Genomic DNA, 24,569 nt, shown 5'->3' on the forward strand with positions numbered 1-24,569 from the left:
ATTTTCTGTTTATGTGGACAGGTACATGGGGCAGAGATTTGTGTCCACACATGTTTGCAGGACATTTAGCAAGCGACTACAACCAACGCCGACTGGGTGCTAGCAAGAGCATAAATAATATACTTGCTTCCAATTCCAGCCCATGATTTCTTGTATATAAAATAACACAGAACACCGTGAAAATTAATGTCTATATGCAGAAGGATTTTATGAAACTGTACAGATAAAATGCAGTTTCAATAACAAATTCTTCTCCCCTTAGCTGAAACAAATTTCTGGCATTTTATCTAAATAATTATATTTATTAGTTATGTATATGATTAGTATGAGACTGCTAAGGGCAGGTTTAGGTTAGACACAAGGTAGAAATTGTTTACTATGAGGGTGGTGAGGCACTGGCACAGGTTGCCCAGAGAAGCTCTGGCTGCCCCCTCCCTGGCAGTGTTCAAGGCCAGGCTGGATGGGGCTCTAAGCAACCTGGTCTAGTGGGAGGGGTCCCTGGCCATGGCAGGGGGGTTCGAACCAGATGATCTGTAAGGTCCGTTCCAAACCAAACCACTCCATGATTCCATGATTTTGACTTTGTGCCAGTCATGACAATGTTACCGTGCTATTTCCAAGCTTCCCACATCAGCTGGTATTTATTAGCACAACATCTGAAATATTAATCTGAAGGTATTACTTACACATAGAAATTAGTTTGCTGAAAAATTGCATAAACTGACATTTATTATTTCTCACTAAAATTTGTTCCTTTTGTCAGGAGAAAAAAAATCCTAGGCAGATAATCTGAATCTACCCTTTTGAAACACAATACACCTATTTTCATATTAATCTGTTGTTATAAAGTCCTTATTTCCGAGGAAGATTCATCACCATTTGTTTCCCGTGCAGCTACACACCGCTTCTCTGAGCGGCTCGTTTCATTAGGTTGCAAACTGCTCCATCTCGTGGTAACACAGCAGCATTAATACAAACCAGAAACGCCCTCACAGCTTCACCTTCTGACCAACTGGTTTCCATACTAAGGAAGTGCGACAGTTACCAGAAGCCGATGGCATAGATCTATCCCATTCGCCTTAAAGAGACAATTTTTGGTATCTTAACTCAAAGTGAAACATCAACGTGGTGGAGGAAAAAAAAACAGAGACCCTGGATGAATCACAACATACATTGACCAGAAAGCACAGAAGGCTTATTTCTTTTTGCCCACATTCAGAAAATATTTTAAAGTACAAGCACTCATCACATTCAGAACACTTTTCTGAAATCCTGTTGGCAAGATAAATCAGTCCACACTGCAAGCGGTTCCAAGCCGAGACCTGAGAAGCCTGGCGTGGACACAGTTTGTAGGTAGGTGTTCAGGACTGCTTCTTTCAATAACCTTCAGAACGCAAGGGAGTAAGGGGAATGGGGAGTTAAAACAGATTATTCAAATTGATAATCTGATTCTACAACTGTGCTGCTGTCACAAACCAAAATTAACCACCCCAGTGAAATTTCCTTATTTGGTTCTCCCATAAGATAGTTCAGTTCTGATGAATCTGTAAAAAACAAGTGAAAAAAATGCTTGTCTCACCTTTTGATCAGTTTTAACACTATAGAAACAATCCTTCTTAATAGAATTATTTCATCTCCTAAATGTTGACGTGTATTGCAGATGATTGAGAGGAACTTCATAGAAATGAAAAACATCAAAACAGTACACTTCTGTTTTTTTATTTTCAAAATGCTTCTCTCTTTTGGCTCAGTTTCAGAATCAGTTGGAAGCTGCAGCAAGTACCTATGAAGCAAGTGACCTGGTTGAACAATATTAACTAGTATTTCTAGGGACTACCTAAAAAGCTGTCATCAATTCTAAAACTTCACTGTATCTAAAATTTATGCTGGGTCTAAACACTAAAGGCTGTGCCCATACTTTTTTGGAAAGCAAAGTGTTAAGAAATCCTTTAAAAACACGGGAAAAGCCTCTGTATGTTTTAAGTACCAGTACGCTGTTGCACTCTAGCAGCTTTATTGCCTAATGAGGTATGAAAGTTAATATGGTCAAACTGATCAATTCTTATTTGTCTTAAAACAAAAATTCTACTATTTAATCTCCTCCTGTACCTTCTTCAGCTGGCACCTTCATTGAAGTCCATGGGCTTATGTACATTTTGTTATGTAAGCACGTCAAAAGAATCCTTAGGTACCTGTCCCAGCCAGGATATTTACTGAATGCTTTTATTACAAGTCACAGCTTTTACCAGAAAATGACACAGAGTTATTTTGCTACACACAAACAATTCAGAGCTGAATTAGCAGAAATGCTAATTAAGCCACTTTGTATTTGCCTAAGCATAAAATACATGTCATGTAACCCCCCATTTGCTGTTCAAAGAGTTAGGTGAATTGCTTCAGCTGTTGAATTCAACTTCACAAGTCACAAAATCACAGAAACATTTAGGTTGGAAAAGCCCTTTGAGTCCAACCATAACCTAATACTGCCAAGTCCCACCAAACCATGTCCCTAAACACCACATCTACACGTCTTTTAAACACCTCCAGGGATGGGGACTCAGCCCCTTCCCTGGGCAGCCTGTCCAGTGCTTGATAGCCCTTTCAGTGAAGAAATTTTTCCTAATACCCCATCTACATCTGCCCTGGAGCAACTGGAGGCCGCTTCCTCTCATCCTATCGCTAGTTACTTGGAAGAAGAGACTGACACCCACCTCGCTACAACCTCCTTTCAGGTAAAGACATATTTTGACAAACTACCTTAGCAGTAAGATACCTTGCCCAAGATTACTTGAGTATTCTGGAAACAAGAGTTAAAAAGAAGCACAGAGTGGCTTTGGGGAGTAAGGAATCAGAAACACATCAGTCCAGCATGCATAACCAGATTCTGAGCTTCTCTGTTTTACTCCCTTGGAGCGGCCTGTTTACTTGCTGCCCCCTCTTGAATGGTGCTTAGGAAAATAATGACCCATACAGACCACTCACAGTGACCTGCGGTGACCTGCTAGCACCTTTTGTTACTACTGAGGTGTATTATTTTTGGTATAATATACAGCTAACAAGCAGGGTAGGTTCTCTAGCACTTAGAAAATTTGGCTGGGGAGGAAGAATTCCAAGTACTTAAATCTTCTAAAGTAAAAGCAAGGTGGAAGGTACCTGGTTGTTAAAACTACCAAGTTGATTTCCACCCCCCCCCACCCCCACCCCCGGCCTTTTTCTTGACAAGATGAACCTTCTACTCTTTTTTGCTATAGCCCGGTTCCTACGGGAAAGATGAAAGATATGCTCTTCCTTGGAAGCTCTGAGTATTTGACCTCTGTTCCAGGAAGGAAGTTGGCAATAAACCAAAACCTTGCACTTCTGGGTGAGCACTGTAACTACTTCTCTATTTTGGAAGGCTACAATTATAGAAAGGAGGTGGGCAGCACTGTCATCACCTCCTGCTTCTGATTTTAAAAAAGAAAAGTTATGACTGTATTTGGCAAAGAGCCCAATGCTATCTTTGTGCATTAGCCATATTCGGAACACGCCTCCTTGATCAGGCCCCTTGAGGTTTAAGGGGTAGAGAAGAGTATTCTAAAAGATTAACTCCAGCTCCTTCTGCATTTGAGGGAAGAAGAGAAAAACTGACTCCTCCAGAGGGTGATTCAGAGCACCTAAATTTAGGTACTTGCTCTGAATCACTCCCTACTTAGCCTAGGGAGGCATCCTGAAGACAACAGATTCCGTAGGCAAAGGTTGTCTTCCACGACTGTTCCTCTCCCAACATCCCCTCAACTGTCAGTACCTTTCTCGCTAGTTTCTCAACTCCACCATAGTTCAGGTGGGAAGTTGTCACTCATCCTCCAGTACCTGTGGGGCAAAACGTGAGGCATGTCAAAGTTACCCAAACACCTGTTTAGGAGCTGCCTAATTCCAGAATTTAGACCACTAAACAAATAGACTGATTTTTAAAAGTAATAATCCACCAATGGTCTCATAAATCGTTATTGACTTCAGTGGAGCCAAGATGCAAAGCTGGCACTGAAGTTACTATTTTAGATCTAGCATTCTGGCAAATCACAGCACAATTTTAAATAAATTTGAAGAAAGTCATTCGTTGCTTTTTGAACAGAGAAAACAGTAGTTATAATGGAAAAAAAAAATCTTTATTACTGAATATATTTATACAATAGTTTAAAATCATAATTCTGGCGTTTTGAAACTCTGGTAGCATTCCGTCATTCTTTGAATACTCAAACTTATCGCTTTTTCCAGGTGAATTTCCGTCTGGGTCCCTCTTGACCAGGCTTGTTTCGTTCCTTCACACGTGGGTCAAGTGTTAGTAGTCCAGCTACAAAACACAGAAAAGCACCCATTTATTTACTGTTATTAGTTAATATTACAGATGTACTATATGTGAGGGATTCAAGGTAGCCAATAGCTTTGCATATTAATTGTAACATCTCGAAGGATAAGAGTTCAGTATAAAACACACTGAAAGGAATTTCATCAGATCCTTTAACATTTTAACTTTTCTTTAGTAACTGAACTTTCTTCACATTTTACTTTAAAAACCACTAAAAAAATTCCCACGTTGTTTTATATCTATATTGCCTAAGCCTTTAAAGCAGTGGTCTTCAAACTTTTTTTGGTTGTGCACTCCTACCAGTAAAATATTTTTGAGCATGAATTCCCAAAATATGTGTATTTATTAATCTTTAAGTTATATACACTACTGAAATTCTAAGATTTTCTTCCTGCACCCCAATGGATCTTGTGCAACACCAAGGTGCACACACCCGACTTCGGAGACCACTGCTTTAAAGTACACTTAAGTGCTTACAAAGTATATTTGTCAATGTCCAGAACATGTTCAGAATTATGCTGATCTCACTTGTAATACCCACCTCCTTATAATGTCAGTTTACAGGGCTATTCCTAGCAAGTCATACTTGTCAGTACTGAAAAACTATACTCAAAGAAACTTCTTGCAAAGATACTAGCATGAAGATAGCTTTACTTCCACGGATGGTAGAGTGAAAAAACTCACAGCTGTTGTGCCAGTAATATACAAAGATATTCTCCCTGCTAGTCCCGAAAGAACAGAGTTAAGAGCTCACTGTTCTAATTCTGTATTTGCTGAAACAGCAAGGCATCTACATCACCAAGAAGCATCAAATACTGCAGTTACCCAAATAAGTTCTATCTTATCCTAGATATCTTGTAAATTCTAAATAAAGCAAGAGAGAAAAGATGCTCCTTCAGTCTGGCTAGTTGCAAGTAATGTGTTTGTGCTCATTACCGTCCCTTCAACGCTAACCCTCTAGTGTTTAAGTCTGAGAATAAAGCTTTTTTAAACATGAACAAGATGTGACTAACCAAGTAAAATAAAATATAATCTCAGTACCTTACAGCTCACTAATGCCTGATCCAGATTTATTTGTTAGTGAATATACATTCATGTTTTGTGATTCTCTGTTGAGGCAACACAAGCTGGTTAACAGAACTAAGAGGTCATGAACAGTTGGAAAAATGCTCAAGAAGTCATCCCAAATGTACACAAAGGAAACAAACTAAAACAATTTATAAATAAATGCAGATCCCTTTCATACAATACACAAGGTTTCACTGGGATTATTTACTCAAATTTGCACTATCTGATCCTTAATGATCCTTGTACTAATTCCGTTAATTACCAGAAACACATTAAAAAAAATTGAAATTATTTAAATTCCTACCTTGCCTCATGAATTCCACCTCCTTTTCTGTCACGAAACTCCTCAAGGCTTTTGCAGAGGCTAAACGTATTGCACCAGCCTGTGCAGATCTTCCTCCACCAGAGACTGTGCAAACCATATCGTGTTTTCCAATTCTGTCAAGAAACTGGAAAGGGAACAACAACTGTTCTCTAAAAATAAAAAAAATAATCATAATAAATATATACATGTATACAAAGTTACAGTCTATGTATATTTCTTATCATAGCATACACGAAAATAGTTAACTTTCAGGCAGAGATCCAGAAAGGCATTCATATCTCTAATTTCCTACTGATATTAATAAATGGGAAATTAGCAGCTAGGAACATATTCAAATTTCCAGTGGTAAGTATTTTAAGTTCAGTTGTACAATTAATTTTGTTTCACTGATTACCTATACATGCCAAGATCCATCAGCTCTGGATATTCAAACTGAGCAATCTTTCACTCTATTCTTGAGCTCAGAAACCACAGTATAACATAAAAATCACATAAGGGATAGACATCTTCTGTCAACTTCTTATGAGAAGTCTCCTGTACATCAGACTGGGTGCATTCTCCAAAATCTGAAGCTTTACATGAAGTGTCTCACCCCATTTGCTTCCACTATGTTACTGTATGCCAGAATAGTTACATATGCATAGAGTCTGCAAATCTCTTAGGAAAACATTTAAAGACACTGTTTATTATTGATTTATTTTTAAAATAAACAGCAAGCCCTAAGTGGACTAAAATTTGAACTATCCAAATAGTCTGTGCTCTTGGTTTTTGCACCCCTTCAAGCAAGGGAGAGACAAGAAACACAGAACAAGGCTTCTCCATCAATCCTTATACAACTGACTCCCGAAAACCAGGAGGAAAAGCAAGATCAACTTTCACAAAACAGACAGATATACAGAAACAAGAATATATCATGAACTCTGTGGAACACAGCACCAAAATATAATTGCATAGCGTGACTTTTGGTGGAATAGTTTAAGTACAGCAAGAACAGCATTTCATAGTGCTCTCACCTGTCCTGCAGCACTGGGAAGTAATGTAAAATGTCTATTCCATTCACTGTAATTTTTCCAGTCCCATTGTCATAAACTGCTACAGTAGCTCTTGCGGTTTTTCTTGTACCTTAAAGGAATTAAAACCAATCTGTTACAAGGCTCCAATATTCTACGGAATTTCAAGCACCCAAGAAGTTAAGCAAATCTCAACACTTTCATACATTACCAGCTGTTTCTTTTCGGAGGCTGAGGTAACAAAAACAAAAACATTAAGAGAAGGAAATAAATACAAACAATGAACAGGTAGGTTTCAATATATTTTAATCAATATCTATTAAGGGGGGTGGAGAAAGTGTGCTTTGGGAGGAGGTAGAGGTAACACTACCTCCCACAACTTCAGTAGATCAGGACACTTTCTTGACCTGGTGATGTCACAGTGTATGAAAATAAACGGTTGAACACCTACGTTCACCATCAGCACAATTTCCAATAATATTAAAATACTTTATAAAATCATATGAAGGTACAAAAGTTTAAGAATATCCACATGGAAAAGGTTAACACATTAATTACACTGGTATAAGCAACACCTATGCATCATTTAGCATAGGTTCCTCAGGTTACTACCTACAGTTAGTTCTAAGTGCATTAGCTTGAAGTTAAAACATTATAAACTCTCTCTGCTAAATCCTAAGACCAATCTTCTGTAGCACAATGGAAGCAATCATTCTGATAAAGGAATTATGGAACAAATCAGACATTTTTCTTAATTTAAGGGGGTGATGGGACACAAACAAGATTGTTCTTAAACTTACAAAATCTGATGTTTTTTCTTAAATAACATGGGTTGCATGTTTATCAAACTTCAGTAACTACTATTATGAAGACGCTACTGAACACAAGTGTGGATTAAATCCCAGTTTGGCGCTCTCACATCTCCTTGTTGTCACGTCATCTTGAAGCCAACCCAGCTAGAACAGAGCTCTCTAGCCATTTTGCCCCTCAAGCTCTCCATGACCTTTGTTCTTATTATCATCCACTGCCTACTGCTTAAGAATACATGTCATCTCTGATAGATTCTTCTTAAATGTACAGCATAGACATAAAGAGTGTGTGTGTACGTATGCTTTGTCCAGAGAGCCATCAGACTTTTCTATCCATGTTAGGATAGAATTAGGAATTCCCACTTTGTATCTTCCTAGGCTGTTTGTAAATATCCAAAAGCCTTGCTATTTATTCTTCGCATCTTCAAAATTCTCCTTTGCTGGACTGCCTACAAAAGTCATGATAAAGGTTACTTAGTGGTCTAAGCATGCCACTTCTATACTAAGCAACAACACTGTTACATCCATTGAATTCTCCACCTGTGTTTGTGCTACCCCAGTCCCCCACCCTTCACGTTCAACAGTCAGCTCTTGTCAGCAATGAAAGTCCTTTTGTGTCCTACAACATGCAGCACAACACCGTCTTCTCTGCAAAGGTACTACTGCATAGAAATACAGATAACAATTAACAGCTGACAGCCTCTGTGCCAAAAACTTCTACTTTGTTACCATGCCATGTCATAACTTAGTATGCTGTAACACAATTAACAATTATACATGCACATAAAATTATAATTAACAATTATACATAAGCATATAATATGAAGTAGTGATTCATTCAGCAGTGTTGTACATACTATAAAGGAAGTGTGAAGAGGAAAAAATCCTGCATCATTACCAACCAACTTGAAATTATTACCTTCACTGGTGCTGAAGGCCACTCCTCGCTCATCATACTTCAAAGGCTCAATAACTACCTTTTTCAACTGTTGCGGAACTTCTTTGGAAAACTTTTGTATATACTTCTCCTCGATGTCACCACATGGCAATGTCACCAATTTTTGTAAAAGCTGAATAAATCTCGAATACTGTAGACAAGACGACTTCATTAAAGAATGCAAGTGTAATTGCATTTGCTAAAACTTTCTATTTTTATATAATTGATCTTTCCTACTTCATTTTTATTGATGATTTCTGACAAGATGACACTTTTGCACCTACATGCTGATTTAAGAACAGCATGCAGATGCATCATTTTCTATGTGACTAAAGATACCTAGTTCTTTCTAAGGGCAACAATGAAACTTTAATTCAAAGCATAACCAACCCCTTTGTAACACAGGATTATTGTATTAGAATAAAGTTCACCTCACTTAAAAAGAAAACATTGGGGGGGGTCTTCATTCTTTTATTATTATATTATTAAAATGGCAAAAGGAAAAGATTTTCACCTCATTCTCAATAAGTCAGCATGTTCATTGACTTGGAAATAATTTTATTTCACTAAACTGAACCTCTTAAATGATTATATTTCATAATATGTACAGGAAATACCTATCTATCTATCTTTGGCTGTTCAAGCTGAGTTACTTTAATGTTTATGATTTCCTTTAAAACCGAACAATCAAGCTATTTAAAAATTCAAGAGATCCTTGACTTAAAGGGCAACCTCTTGAAATAAATTATCCTCTGCTACTGTGTGGTTCTCCTTCCCCCTTACACCCCCTCCAAAGTTCTTCAACATGTGATTAAAGAGTAAACACCACTGTGTTAACCCATTTGCACTAAAAGCTGGGGTGTCCTGTTATGAAGTGCTACTGGAAGGAGCACTAGACAGCTGGTCACTGGATATTAAGGTATGCTATCATCTAAAATGGATTTTTTCGTAGAGATATCCTAACCTTATTTTTGAAGTTGTCTTGACTTACAAACTGTTATTAAAAGTAGATTTTCTTCTCTATTACCAGAGTCTTCTGCACAAAATTGATACTTTTCTTGTAACCTAGCAATAGCCCCTGGAATTCTGACCTCACTTAGAAAGCTACTTCTGTATAATGATATGATACAGACATGTGGTAAAGCCTTTGAAGAGCAGAAATATAAAAATACAAACATTTAAAAATTATAGAGGCTATAGATAAAGAAAGCTTCTGTCAGTTTTCACTTGCAGAGTGCAAAGGAAAAAGAGATATCAGTAGCTCTGATGTTGTTTAATAACATCACCACCACAGAAAATCTTGCTGCAATCGCATAATAAAAATAAATTCCAAATGCAGGAGCTACTGAAAACACTGAAGTCATAACTGCTATTGTGAGCAAGATAGACCAAGTCTCCTCGGTACACCAGGATGAAGAATTTACAACAGTGATTTCTAACTTGCACTTACGGACCACAATCTACTCAGGATCTTTTCGCATCGCCCATAGACAAGGAAGCCATCACATGTTACTGTTCTGGATGACAAGTGAGCAAAGGGCATGCTTGCTGCTGCAATGCTATTTTTGCAATGATGCTGTCCACAGGACAGAAGAGATTGAAGAACACTGTTTCTAGGTGAGAAGATACCCGAGATGCTCATACAAATAATGTTATATCTATGGTGCTATCATATTCAAGCTTAAACTTCCAAAAAAAAACTAAAGCTGGCCACACAGACTGAACCTGCTGTTACAAAATCTAATGCTATTTAGGAGGCTGTAGCAAAAAGCTCTGAGCGAGAAAAAAGTATATGCCTATCAGGATGAATAGTCTTCTTCCCAGACAGTGACACAGTTTGCAGATACTGGGGAACTGCAAATCCTTCCTCTCTCTCCCACCATATTCATATCAAGCAGAATATAACAAGAGATACCTATATTAGACCACAGATCTATGCAGCTGTGTATCTTGTTTCTGATACTTCATTCTGTAGCGAATCACTAAGAAAATGGACTCCTTATTTCTGATCAGCCTTCTCTGTGATTTTTCTATCATTATCATGTCCTTCTTAAGATTAAACAATTAAACAATCAGAACAACTCTGTGCAGGTTTACTACTACACAAATCCATGATGTTTCCCATCTCGAAAATTTACCCTTTCTTTACAATAAGCAATAGAGTTTCTAGCCCTGTCCGTTTTTCATCTGTACCTAGAGTAAATGACTATTTATTTCAATTATAAAGTGTTACTGTACTTCATTCCTGACTACATAATTATATGACAAGGAACAAGCGCTCTAAGTGTCACAATGCTATTAGGAGAAAAGCTTGTTACTAACAATGGAAAATCCTTAATATTTCTGTACTGTGCTAGATTAAAAAAAAAGCAGCGCAAGGAACTTCTCAAGACAACATGAAATGTGACAGTGCTCTGAACAAATGAAGACTTTATGAGAAGGAAGAAAATTCTTTTGAAGAGCACCTGCTTCTACATAGTACCTTTTCAGTATCCAAAAATGCACCCAGAGTCCGTATTTTTAAGACATAAGTCTCCTTCAGATTAGAAAGATTAATTACTTACATCATCTTCTGACAGTTTTTCTAACAACATTTCTTCCAATTCAATCTTAGTCAGCCATCTGGTGCCAGCCAGGTTTCTGTTTAAAATATCACATATATTCTCCCTTTAATTAACCATGCAATTAGAGTTACATCACAAAGGACCATATATACAGTCAGCCTTCGTTCAGAAATACATTTTCCATTACAAATGAATACGGATCACATTCCTATAGTAAATGTGAGAAGGCCTATGCTGATTTTAAAAGATTCTCTGAAAGGGATGGTAACTTCACATATTGAATTAATCACATGAAAATTATGAGTATCAGTTATGCGTTATTCATATTACTGAAGTACATGATTGAGCTGGAGTAATACTGTTATAGAAGGCGATGTTCTCCACAACTTAAGACTTAGTTTTAAAAGCCTGCTGCTAAGAAAAGTTTGGTTTACAAGCAACAAAGAACAAAATCAAAGGCAGAACATTAAAATCAGATTCTAAAGTAACACATTTTTGTCTCTGGTCTTCGCTTTCCTGATCAATACTAAAAACTCCACTAGCAGTAAGAATGGTGAAAGTACTAATACAGCTATGACACACTGTATTTTACCTACTGTGTAATCTTGACCTGCTCAGTACAGAAACTGCAGTGATGACAGCAAAAGCAAAAACTTCTAAGAAAAAAGCCTCATACATAGATGCTAACACAAAGAAAAACCAACGCTTGAAATAAATCTTTGTGAAATACGTATGATACAAAGCGATCAACAAAACAAAATGCCACCATAAATATCTATGCCAACATTATCAGGTAAATTTAAGGCAAAACTGGAACTAGTTTCTTACTTCTTCAGGATTTTTAGAAACAATTTTAGTGAACGTTTTCAGCAGCATTTAGGAAGCCACAATTCAGAAAAGTGTTCCTTCTGAAGGAGATTTTAAGCAGTACTACTTCTTAAGTATGTATTTTAATGCTTTTCTGAGTCAGGGCACGAGAAACATTCACGTAGAAACAATACTGGTTTTAACAGTTATTTCTGAAAGTTTCCAATCCTGACAGACTCAATTTACCTATTGCTATTTCCAGTGAAGTCAATGAAATTTTTTACATGTGAAAAGCTATAAACTCTAAGTGGTTCAAGATCAGGTCCTAACCCTACAGTTAATATTACAGAATGCATCCACAATAGATCATTTGCTGAAAAAGAAAAAAAAAAAACAAAAAAAACCACCCCACAAACAAAACACCAACCAAAAAACAACAAAAAAAAGCCCACCACACCAACAAACAGCCCTTCCCACCCATCCTCTACCTACACTTCGGAGATAAATTATCCAGGCTAATCTCACAGGAAGTACCACGACCAGTGTGGAAAATTAGTCTCAAAAATCCTTTAAGTTCTCTGAGCTTAACCTAACAGGAAAAAAACCTTTCAACTCTGACTAGCTTTAGGTCATTTTTCACATCAGTAAATCCACTGGCTGAGCTCTATAAGCAGTCAGGTTATTTTTCAGCAGCCTACATGAAAAAACTGAATTCATTTGTTCTCGTCTGCTCAGAAGCTAACATGAATCTATGATAAAACATTCTGTGGGTCACAGGACACTATTTGTATCATGAAGAAACATGAACGTCTGTTATTTAAGAAATTGAAATAATCTCAGCAAATTAATCCTTTCTCTTCCTAACATAAATAACAAATAGCTGTAATTAAGAAATGACAAACCAACATGATGTGCAACTGGAACAGCACATAAATCTGGCTAGAAAATATACTGCAAGAACAAAGATAAGAACAACTGGGACAGCAAAAAAGTAACTATACAGAAAAGTTGCAAATGCAAAAAATGAAAAATTCCTAGCTGTATCCACTTCTTTTAAATACTTGCTCAAATTAGTATCCTAATATATCACAAAATCCTTGCAAAAAAATCTCAAAACAGAAAAACAAGAATAGAGCAAACAGTTCTTAAAGCATATACCCATTTCAAAGACAATCCTGACTGATGCACTGAGAAACTAACAACTATAGCATCTCCCATAGCTGCTTTTGGGTGACATGTACCTTTTCTGTCCAGTGGCTAACTAGCTGGAGAGCTTATTGTGCATACCAGAGAAGTTAGAGGAAAAAGAAGAGAAACTAAAGTCAATTATTAATAATGGTGATACTTAAACTAATCCAACCAAATAAACTTCTCTAAAATTACTATAGTTTTTGATGATTTAGCTGTACAAAGGCATTAGAAGAAAAATAGTGAAATTAAGTATTTCAATACTCTTCAAGTTAAATATTGGTAAGTAAAAATAGTCAAGAACTGTAATTAATGAAAGACTATTAGAGAGCTCATGTTCAGGCCTTAGGATTTTACGAACAGATAAGCAACTTCTTTGGTACTTTAAAATGCCTTTTCTTATAGTATACCTCCTTTTTCAAAAGACCTTTATTAAAGAAATAATTAGAAAATTTCACATACAGAAACAATGAATTCTGGATATACTCTACTTATTTCCAAATCACACTTCAGAATTTTTATACAGGAGAGATTAAAGAGCAAGAGAAATAGGCGGGTTTTCCCTGTTTTAGCAGTGAGAAGTGAACACCCCACATGTCCGTACTACAGATAAGGCTTTTCAGCCTGGAATTACCATACAAATATTTTACAAGGAATACGGAAAAACTCAGAAAATGTGTTTGTGGAAGAAAAGGCAGTTAGAGTGGGGAACTATGAGAAGTGCCAAAACAACACACTGAAGTATTTTAAGAAAACTGGTATCAATATTCCAAGAAGCAGCTTACCTCTTTTCCTTCTGAGGAGGAAGATCTTGAGCTGTCAGTTCGTCTTGATATTTCTGAACATTTAGCAATTTTTCATATGTTTCCTAAAAGGTAAATGGAGAAAGTATTTAAATACATTTTTCCAGTTAGTATTTAATATTTTGTTATTTAAAACACATGTTTATGTGGATTTGCTCTCCAAACACTTAAAATTCATAAAAGGTCAGAAAACAAGCAGAAGTCTAACAATTAAGAAAAAATAATATAGCAAGTGAAATCTAAACCAACAAACATTTAGATAGTATATATTATATTTTCATATGCAGTTCAAAGTAATTAATTTTGAATTCTGCTATATTACTTCAACAGTGTTTGTTGCCTTCTTACATACATTCGTAAAAAAAAAATTCTCAACTGTATACATTTGTATAACGGATGCAACTCCAAAACATACTACACAATAACGTCACCACTGCATCCACACTTTAGTTTGACTTCCACAAAATACAGACATGGTTTAAGATTTTAAATAATTTAACTAGATTTTTTTTTGCCACATTTAGAGCATCAGCTTTATTGGTGGTCTGTATCAGTCAGAACTCCCTCCTACCCAGCCATGTCCATAGGGACAAAGTTGTATACTTGCCATAATCAGAATTTCTTTTCTTTCAAGTGTTACAAACATATTGACTCTGAATTTTCAGTATTTTTTTAAAACAGTTTTCTCAAAATTCTTAGCTATGCTATTATTTTCAAACCATGCTATGACAGTGATTTACCACTTTAGAAAAACAAAAACAACATTCCAAAAAGTCACACTGAAAATATTACAGAAGAAACACGCTTTTAATAAAGTATTTTCAGTTCGTAAAATTTCAGACTATTTGGTTCTAAAATCTATCACCTAAAATAATCTACTACTCTCAATTACAACTGTGATTCAAATCACAAATTAAATCATAGTATTTGGAGAAATAACTATAAATAATATTGAAACAAACAAATTGTACTGCAACAAAGGACTTATATGCCAAATAATTTACTTTCATTAAGAAGTGAAAACAGCAAGCTTATAATCACTTTCAAAGACCTTATTAATGTAATGAGTTTTAGCAAATACTAGAAATTATAGTGTAAGAATTAGTGGGGACAAGGAATAATGGTTGCTTGGGTTTTTTCTTTGTATTACTTACAAAAAACAGTAAAAGAAGAAATGTGAAACAGCTCTGTACTGTCAAAAATAAACCAATGAAGTACTAGTTCTTAACACAATATTGGGATTTGCAACAGGATGCAATGAAATTTCTTCAACACTTTACATTGAAAAAAAACACACAAAAAACTTTGCTTAGTTATAAACATCTACCCTCATGCTGATTACTTCACTATTGCAAAACCACAACTGTACATATACTAAAAATTTGTCCATAAAGTGTATGAACTAAGAACAGATTGTTATTCGAGCTGCACTCAAAGCATTTAAACAGGGACAATTCACTGAAGACTCTGATGCAGGTCATTGGTGATTTTTTTTTTTTAACAGTATAGTGGAACAGAAGTATTTCTGGAATAACTCCACAGCGCAAAATCCTGAAGTACAAAATTGTCCACTTTTCTTTGAGACAGCATAAAAGCTCACATATTATAGTTGTAGGTCTTTCAGAAATTCGCTATTTTTGATAAGAGGTAACGGTATCAGATAGGAACTAGGAAAATTTTTAAACTTCAGAAAAGTCTTTTATATGATGTTTCCTGTGTTTGAATATAAATAGAGCACAATAAATCATATTTTCAAATATTTCCAAACCCCATAAATGTATCTGTAGATCTCTAAGACAACAAGATTTGGTAGCACTACTTGGGGCAAGATTCACGTCACGTCACTAATAATATTAACGGCTCCATTCAGTCAACTGTTAGGTTGCAAAAATTCTTGACTATATAGGAAAAGCAGAGACATGGTTTGTGTCAGAGGGCATGAGATGTGCCTGACACCAAGCAATTTTTACACATCTGTAGTTAGACACGAAAAAGAATCAGTACGGAAGCTCCTGCTCTGGCCTGTCGAGGGAGGGAAGAGAAGGGGCAGGAGGGCTGCGCCCTCAGCTAGCTGCGGAGCGCTCAGCTGGACCAGGCTTCGAGACTCCTGTGAGCTCCATGAGTTTCTACATTTGGAAGAAGTCAAACCAAGCATGAAGAAGATATTTTGGTGTTAGATGATCAAAAGTAGTAGTGGGTTACTAGGTCTTACAAGTGCCTAAGGAGGCTTTTCAATTTACTGCTAGCCTCATGCCTTACCATTTGCCTTCACAAGGCATTGAGTGTCACCTTCCTACCCGGCAAAGCAGCCCGGTCTGCCTCCTCACCAGTACCCATCATCTTCACTATACTCTAGCATATGCATTTATCCACTGGATTAGTCAGGGGAAAAAAAAACAACAACAACAAAAAAAAAAAAAAAAACCACACACACAAACCAGGAGCTCTACAAAAACACAGCTATACCACAGTTCTTTAAAAAAGGGCAGGGGGAGGGAACCACAGCCGTTACCTTAGGACAGACTGACTATAATCAGAATTGCTTCTACACAGCAACTGAGGTCTTTTCAGGTAACCTGATACAAGTTAAAGGTAAACTTAGGGATTTTGTCATCATATTCGGAAATGACTGATGTACACAGGCAAACAAAATGAAGCGTGGGTTGCCACCCACCAGTTTCTTGCCTCAGAAATTCATTGTTCCAACTACAAAGAAAGCTTTATAGCAGCTGGAAGAGAAAGATTTTCCTGAAGACCCTCCCTAGGTATTCTCAAAGAATACCAACACTCCACAGCCTGTTTAAGTTCTAAGAATGTGCGCTTCTAGGAATTAAAATCACCTCTTCAAACTGATCTAGTTAAAGTAATCATGTCCATTCATACAAAGAACCCTTATACAGCAGATGAAGTCAAACAACATTAAAAAGTAGTAGTTTAAAATACCAGTAAGTGCTAGAGAAACACTAAATATAATTTCCTGCATACTTCTGGCACGGAAAATGGACTGGCATGAAATAAAATTTTGGTCTTAAGTATTAAAAAAAATTAATGCATGTATTTAATCTCTATATAGAGATGAAGTCAACAGAGTAAAAGAACCACTCACGTGTGAAGTCAAGTATGTGGAAGAGCCTTTGCAAAATCAGGAATAACATGTAATGCCCAATAATTTATCTGACAAATCTTCACTCCCCAAAGGCTAAAGCAAGCATCTGAAGGCACATTTGCTTTTTCAAAGCTAGCAGGTGAAGATTTTACTAATCACTTCAGGATTCAATAGTCCAATTCATGAACGTACACATCTGTGTGTCTTGTAAACTCAGCTTTAACACAATCAAAATAGCTGATTTTACAAGATTGGCTATATACTGAAATGCTTCCATTTCTAATAGATCAAATTTCAGATCTCTACAAGGATGCTCTCAAAATTAAAAAAAAAAAAACAACCTCTTATTTTACTCTGCATAAAAATTTTGGGGAAGAAATTAGCAAATGGAACCCTAGAAGCAAGATTTTTTTTCCATAAAAATCTAATTTTAATATATTGGTTACAATATGCTGCAGAGACTACATCATTTTACATCACAGTTTGTATTTTTTTTTCTTCTTAAGTGTTTGTGACTTCAGCATATACTTCAGGGTATTTTAGGTTTTGTTTTCAAAAGTTAAAATGCTCTATTGTTAGAGCATTTACCCTTGATCTTCAACCTCTGATATTTCTAAAGAAGTACAAGAAGTACAATTACACAAAATTCCTATTTTGCTAGATAGAATGGTAAGTAGAGACCATTTCATCTTGTTCTACAAATTACAAAAACATGACATTACTCTAAAAACTTTTAAGTTCAATGATGATCAAACATACTATCAAACATTCAAGAAATGGTATTTCATGCAATAAACATTCTTCTGTGCATCAGAAGAAAAAAATTGTCTTCTTCCCTACAGCTAAACTTTATTCAACAGGCAGAACAAAGACAACAATGGAATGTAAAGCAAATATCCTTTATGAAAGTTAATTTAATATTCAAGTCATAACAATATATATTCGCAGTTATAATACATGTGAATATACCCAGCCTGTTTTAGTAAGTGAGCAATATTATTTATTAACATTAACTAAATAATGCTGTGATCAGTTATATTACCAGCAATTAATAAAACTGAAGTTCCACGTGAGTCTATGTAGTAATTTGTGGTATACAAGTTTAAGCTAAATATTAATCTGATTTATTGGACTTAATGTAGCATTTAAAGGACATCCTCAAATGAGGCTGATTACTTACACTAGGCTGTGTAACATACAACCCTTTTCTCCCTAGCTGAATTAATTAGCTTTAAGATTTCAAAATACATTTTCTTAAGTACACATTGGCCTCATAAGAAGTTAAAACAACGTTGGGAATTTCATGCAGATTTCAGCTTTCATTTAGCTGACAAAAAAACCAACCACCCTGTTAAACCTCACTTAGGCTTCTCTACACCTAAATCCCTTATTTCATGAAAAATATTTAGAGACAGTCAAAGAAACTCAAGTCTCCTATACTAATGAAAAATGCATTTACCAAACCAATTTGTTTGAGGGTGGCTGCCACGCTGTTAGAAACAAGACACACACTATTCTTTTAGAGATTTCCAAGGCAAGCTTGCGTGCTCTTTCTCACTGCTAGGAAGAGCTAAAAATAAACTTGTGCTCCTTGTAAAATTTGTAATTTCTTCATTATGATGGAATGCAACAAAAACATCTTGCCCTTGGGTTGCTCTGTTTCAGCCAAAACAAATGCAAATAGCTTGTCGGATGACAGCTGTTTGATAAGGCTCCTCTACAAGACCTGCATGCTTTACTTTTTTCCGTGAAACTTGGGATGAAAGGCAGAAGGCAGGAAGAGAATTAATGTAGCATACAGTCTAAAGGCAATGCTACAACCGTGATTAAGTAGAAAAGTTAAAAGGCACAGATTTTCCACAGCCTCGCTGCGTGCAAGCCATCCGTGTAACAAGTTGACAGGCCTAGCGCGTCAGCTCCATCATCCTCTCCGACAGCTAAAACGCAGCACTGCATCCCTTTTCAGAGAAAATTTGCGTCTGCACCATGAAGCGTTGTACATTATTTCTTAGCACTGCAGGGGGCTCAAGTCCATATGGAACCTTCACAAATATTACCACAGATCAAACCAGCGGCGTTTCGAGGCAGATTTGACATACCTATTTAAATGAACAGCAGGGGTCCTCGGGCTGCCTCAGGCTGTGCGAGAGAAAACCTCTGTGGAAAGCCTCCGCCGCGGCTCCATTACTCAGCAAAGACACACTCTACATTTATCATTCATTTCATTTCTGCCAGGGCAAGAAGCTCATTTGCCCAAGGTCAACAACAGAAAAAAAGAGGGGAGGGGTGGTTTTTATTCTCCCAAAGAAATAAATGTACCTGACAAGTGCGGATTTTGTCCTCTAGGTACGCAGAACGCAAATAAATACCAGATAATTCTAATAAAAACACTACACTCAGTGAAGCTGTGTGCTGAGTTTGACAACATAAGATTTTTTTTTTTTGACAACAGACTAAACATAGAACTAACTTTTTAAGACTACCTAATAAAGAAACAAAATCTGACACGATTGTCCAATTAAATATTTCTGCATGCATGATTAATGCTTTTGTCTTCTGTAAGTACACGTAAGAAACATGCATATCTCTCTATAAACTCTTCTGAAGAGGCAGATAACGCCTGCGCCAGTGACGGTCACAGATACGAAGCATCTGCTCACAATCCATGTTAAGACTCAGGGTCTAGTGATGTTCTGTTAGATACAGCTTTTTTCATAAAGGTAAACAGATGCAGATCCTTCACTCCTGGAACCATACTAATCAGAAAAAGCCTTAAGTTTGCATGAATGGAACAGGCTCAGAAAAATCAATTAAGCAGTTTAAATGCAAATTTTCTTCACACTAAATGTCAGTACAAATAACATGTCCTATAGCTTTCTTTGCCCTTCAAGGGGAAAAAAAAACAACATTATTTTTTACTCTACAATGAATTTTCCTAGAACTAGCCATTTTTGTTATATATGCATTCTCCACTACAAACCTCATGCTACTAACCAGAAACAGTCTACAAGAAAACATTCAGACTACTCAAACCCAGTCCATAGCCAAAACTATAAAATAAACCAAAAATTAAAACAGGAACTATTTTGTAGTCTGTTCTCTTAAATGTGACATAAAAATGCCCCTAATAATGGATATACTGACATAAAAATATACACTGCATTCAGCTTCAGTGGTGATATTACGGCCTACTGCGAAAACATGAGGAAACTCAAGAGCTCGAGATACACATCTCTACAGTAACATGTACTTGACTGGGAACTAACATTATTTATTACACATTATAACATACTTACATGCATTAATGAGTAATATGACTGCTTGCCAGTATAAAAAAGAAAGTGAAATGGTCGGCCATCTTCTCCCCACTGGATTTCTAATGAAAAGCAAGATTAGACAAGAAAGCAATATACACTCACTAAAAAAGCCCCTGTATTTAATGGCAGTTATAAACCACTTTCATAACACCGATTACCTTTTTAAATATCAGAGAACAAAGACATGTTACGGGTATTCGACCTGTCTGGAAATCAGACTACTTTGTTTCAAACCAATCTCCATCTGCAATTATAACCAAATATTTAATATAATATTTCCAAATATTGTTTAACATGAGGATATCCCTCATGTACATCTTCAATAAACTTTCAAGGACTGTACAGTTCGTATTACAGATAGCAGTATCCATTTCAGAATAGGAAGAAGTACAAATTAAGAGACAACTGAAGTCTATATGATTGTTGAAGATGAAAAACTAACAGCTCTGGAAAACAGTGCTTGAAATCCAGAGCAAATTTTTTTACTAGTATAGTATGTCTAAACTATACTTAAGTTTTCATACAATTTTCTTCTGCGGTAACAAGTGTATTCAGAACTTGGGTGATTTTAGGACATGTTCATGTTAATACTTTTGGAGTATTTAAAGACAAAGACCTATACCATGTTTGACATAATTAGTTCAGCAAGAAAACATATATTCCGTATCATTCAGCACATCCAGTTTATTTTATTAATCAAAAAAAATGTTATTTAAGGACAAATAAATTTCAACTTTGGAAAAAAATCAACTTAAATATAACACTACAAAGATCTTTTTCAAATAAAGAAAAGTGACAAAAATAAAAACCTGAGAGCTTTTTACAAATTGAACTGCCATTTTATCCAGGGATGTTTAAATGAAGCTATTTAAGCCATAGGCAAAGATAAGACTCCGAGAACCTGTCTGATAAGCACAATGTCTATCGCACTGGAACGCTAAGACATCATACAGCAGAAGTTGAATGGAAAGATGCAAAACTTACTAGAACAGAAGGAATACAGAGGGCTTCTACCCACACATACTACTAGCAGAATGTGTGAATTTGCATGTATGCAGCTGCGAAAGCATATTTTGTTGAAATTACCGTACAGGGAACATTCTGCAGTATAAATTTACGGTTTTGTACTTCAAAACTATCAAAGATTCAATGCATGGACAAGACAATGCCGCCTTACAAGAGATTCTTGTTGAAAATGCTATTTTTAGATGTAAATACAAAGATATACGTTTCTATTAATTAGTTCTTACACTCCTCAGGACACAACTAGCATTTCAAAGAATTCTTTAGTCCTAAAAACATATAGAATAGTAGTTCAGTTCTGCCATAAAACAGCCCTTGGATTTTAAAGCTGCATCATGATTAACTCTCCCTTACCCTTTTGCTGTCTACTTTTTACTTCACAATACTGTGAAGTTAGAAAATAAGGCATCATACCATTTGAAAACTGAAATTCCAAAATTTTAGATTATTTAGACAGCTTTCCAAAAGACACACAAAGCCCCCAAAACATCAAGTATCAATTAATTCCAGGAACAGGGAAATTAAGGAAGGAAGGCAAATGGTAAGATTTCACCAATAATCAGAAGTGTCCATCTGGGACTTGATAGCTCAGCAGAGAGCAGAATTTCACACCCATGCTACCGGTTCATACCTAACATGAGTCGGAAGTGGTCAGGTTTTGACATAGCTTTTAAATGTATTCTATGTAAAACTAATTTGATGATTTCAGTGAAGTTCTCACTGACCAACATACTGGCGTATCTCTGACAGCTGGGACTTCACACAGTGTCTCAGGGGCAAGACCAAAGACAGTATGGACATAAGCGTGGAGCTGGGACTTTCAGGCAAAAACCAACATGTGACTGGGAGAGTTTCCACTCTCCCTGTTCTCTCAACTGGCAATTTTAAAGCTGCAATTTCTAAGCTTTTAGAGCAATGAAGTTACCAGAAAAACTTATGGTTTAAAATAGTATTAATGAATATTTTACGGCTGTGATAGACAGCTCTGACAAAAAGCTACTGAATTCAACAAAAGGTCTTCCCCCCGATTTTAACAGATTCTGCACAGCATCCTATCTACTGTTTATTTTTACAAAATGAAAAACATTTATCTATAGTCAGTTAACAAGACATCTGAAAAGACCACTGATGTTCCAGAATCTAGCAGTACTTTATACCCTAAAAACTAGAATATCAGATAAGGTTTTCACTGCTCATGTCTTAGAAGTTGTTAGAAACATGGGGGAAAAGTGAATCTGTGAAAATAAGGAATTCCACATATGCAAAAATTCTAATACTTAGAAATAATAACAATAATAATATCATAATAATCTATGAACACTTACTCCTCTGCTCTGGAAAGATTTCAGAAGGATGCTGCAAGTAAATAAACAAATATCAGCAAAAGGAAAAAGTTACTTAAAATATCATGCTACAGTTACTCAGAAATGCAACAAAAAAATCCTACCTTCATCATGGGCCTGGCTTGTTCGTCAAATAAGCCAGAAGGAAAGAGATAAGCAATAGCTCTCTGAAAACAAAAATAAAGATCATATATGTATTTTTTTTCCACAAAAGCATCATCAAAAAATTTCTTAGGTATTTTCCTGTAGAGAAAAATAGCATAACTTTCATACAGTAGACAACCAAATCAGTAAGAGTGCTGCATATGTGCTGTGCTGAAAAGCAAATCATTTCCTCAGGAATCCTCAGGAAAAGTAAAACCTCATTCTGAAGGCTGTACTCTACTATATCAGAATGACTGAACTTTCTTCTGCAAAGTTGAGTTTTTATGGTATGCATTTATCATAACTTATCAGAACTACTCAAGTGCAACGACTACCTTTATACACAGTGATTTCCCCCTAAAATTTCAAGCGCTGTGACTTCTAGAGGAAATAAGAACATTTAGTCTATCTTTCTGAAAATATCGTTGCTTGTTAACAGTGCCTACTGACAGACCAAGCACGGAAATTGTATTTAAAGCAACTGGACAAAGCACAGTGTTACACATTTAGAAACCCAGTTTCTACAGCTGTAGTTTCCTGTCCAAAAGCAGCATTTGTTATGGCAGCAGAATATATTTTACATAGCCTAAACAAGCATATCATTGATCACTGCATTCAGAAACAACTGTGAGTCACTACAATCTTTGCTCAACTCGAACTAATTGCTCAGAGAAGAAAGACTCTTCAATACCATCTTCCTTCTCCTTAGATACCTAAGGGTTTGCTAAAACAATTTAGAAAAATGTACGACATTCATTACACACTCACTGTTTACCGTTGTTTTCACAAAGTACACTACAAGGCATACAATTTGCTTTTACTTAACCAATTATCTACCCGCAATTCATGTGATGTAAAAAGTTAGTATTATATACCTCCAACAAATAAAGTAGGTATTGTCAATATTCCAAATCATTCCGGCAAAATGTAAGGCAAAGCACTTTATAAGGTTAAGCCCAATTACATGCATTTCTGTTCAACACCATCTTACTCATCCTCTTCAATGTAACTAAATCATAATTTAATAAAGCAAAAATACGGATTTAGGAGAGCTATTTATTTCCATAAAAAAAAACAAAAAAACCCCAGAAAAAGCTAGTCATCAAAACTCCCCAGACACAGGGGTCTGGCAAGCGTAGCCAACTTCAGACAGTGGGTAGTAGAGCTTGATATAGAAATCTTGTGCTTGTACAGTAACATGGACTAACTGAATAAACCCCTCTGGCAGTGGTCTCGTTTAAATTTCCACTATACAGTACAGAAAAGTAGAATTACAATAAAATCAGAGTTTAAAATCTCCTCTTAAGAAGAATGGCTCTTTGTTGGTTAGGCTACCTTAGGGCTATTACTTGCTGGTAATTTTTTCCACGGACGTGGAGTGGTTTGTCAGTGCTTCAACTGATTTAATATGCATGCAGTGTAAAAAGACCTAACCTATTACTTTCATTAATCCCCTACTGGCATTCTGAACAGAAATTTTGAGAATTCTGAAGCAAACAAAAGGCTTAACTTGATTTTATGAAATGGTAATTTTGTTTCTCTTAGTGACTACTGTATTCCCATTTGTTAGTCAATGGGCATTTTATGCATACACACAGTAGGTGAACACCTATTTATGAACAAATGGGGATTAATTATGATGACAATAGAGAAATCTGCTGTGAGCCAAATGATGTTAAACAAACACCTTATATATTAAAAGAATTTATTACAGGATACTGAGACTGACTGCATGTGCAATTAAGATGTAGTCTTTATACAAGCATTTCCAGAATCTCAG

General features: G+C 36.0%; 1 protein-coding gene across 2 annotated transcripts in view; it reads right to left on the minus strand.

Annotated features, from left to right (window-relative positions):
- Nucleotides 1-4,123: 4,123 nt before the first annotated feature.
- Nucleotides 4,124-24,569, minus strand: part of MRPS9 (mitochondrial ribosomal protein S9) — a 33,765-nt gene continuing 13,319 nt past the window's right edge. For both annotated transcript variants that reach the window (XM_075425982.1, XM_075425977.1), the window contains exons 3-11: nt 22,750-22,812; nt 22,628-22,658; nt 20,259-20,338; nt 13,839-13,921; nt 11,059-11,134; nt 8,477-8,645; nt 6,752-6,860; nt 5,718-5,887; nt 4,124-4,330 (exon numbers count right to left, since the gene is read on the minus strand). In XM_075425982.1, coding sequence (XP_075282097.1) covers nt 4,239-4,330; nt 5,718-5,887; nt 6,752-6,860; nt 8,477-8,645; nt 11,059-11,134; nt 13,839-13,921; nt 20,259-20,338; nt 22,628-22,658; nt 22,750-22,812 — 873 coding nt within the window. In that variant the 3' untranslated portion in view covers nt 4,124-4,238. The remainder of the gene's footprint in view (nt 4,331-5,717; nt 5,888-6,751; nt 6,861-8,476; nt 8,646-11,058; nt 11,135-13,838; nt 13,922-20,258; nt 20,339-22,627; nt 22,659-22,749; nt 22,813-24,569) is intronic.

Source organism: Opisthocomus hoazin, chromosome 1 (genome assembly GCF_030867145.1).
Source record: "Opisthocomus hoazin isolate bOpiHoa1 chromosome 1, bOpiHoa1.hap1, whole genome shotgun sequence".
In the NCBI taxonomy this organism is placed as follows: domain Eukaryota; kingdom Metazoa; phylum Chordata; class Aves; order Opisthocomiformes; family Opisthocomidae; genus Opisthocomus; species Opisthocomus hoazin.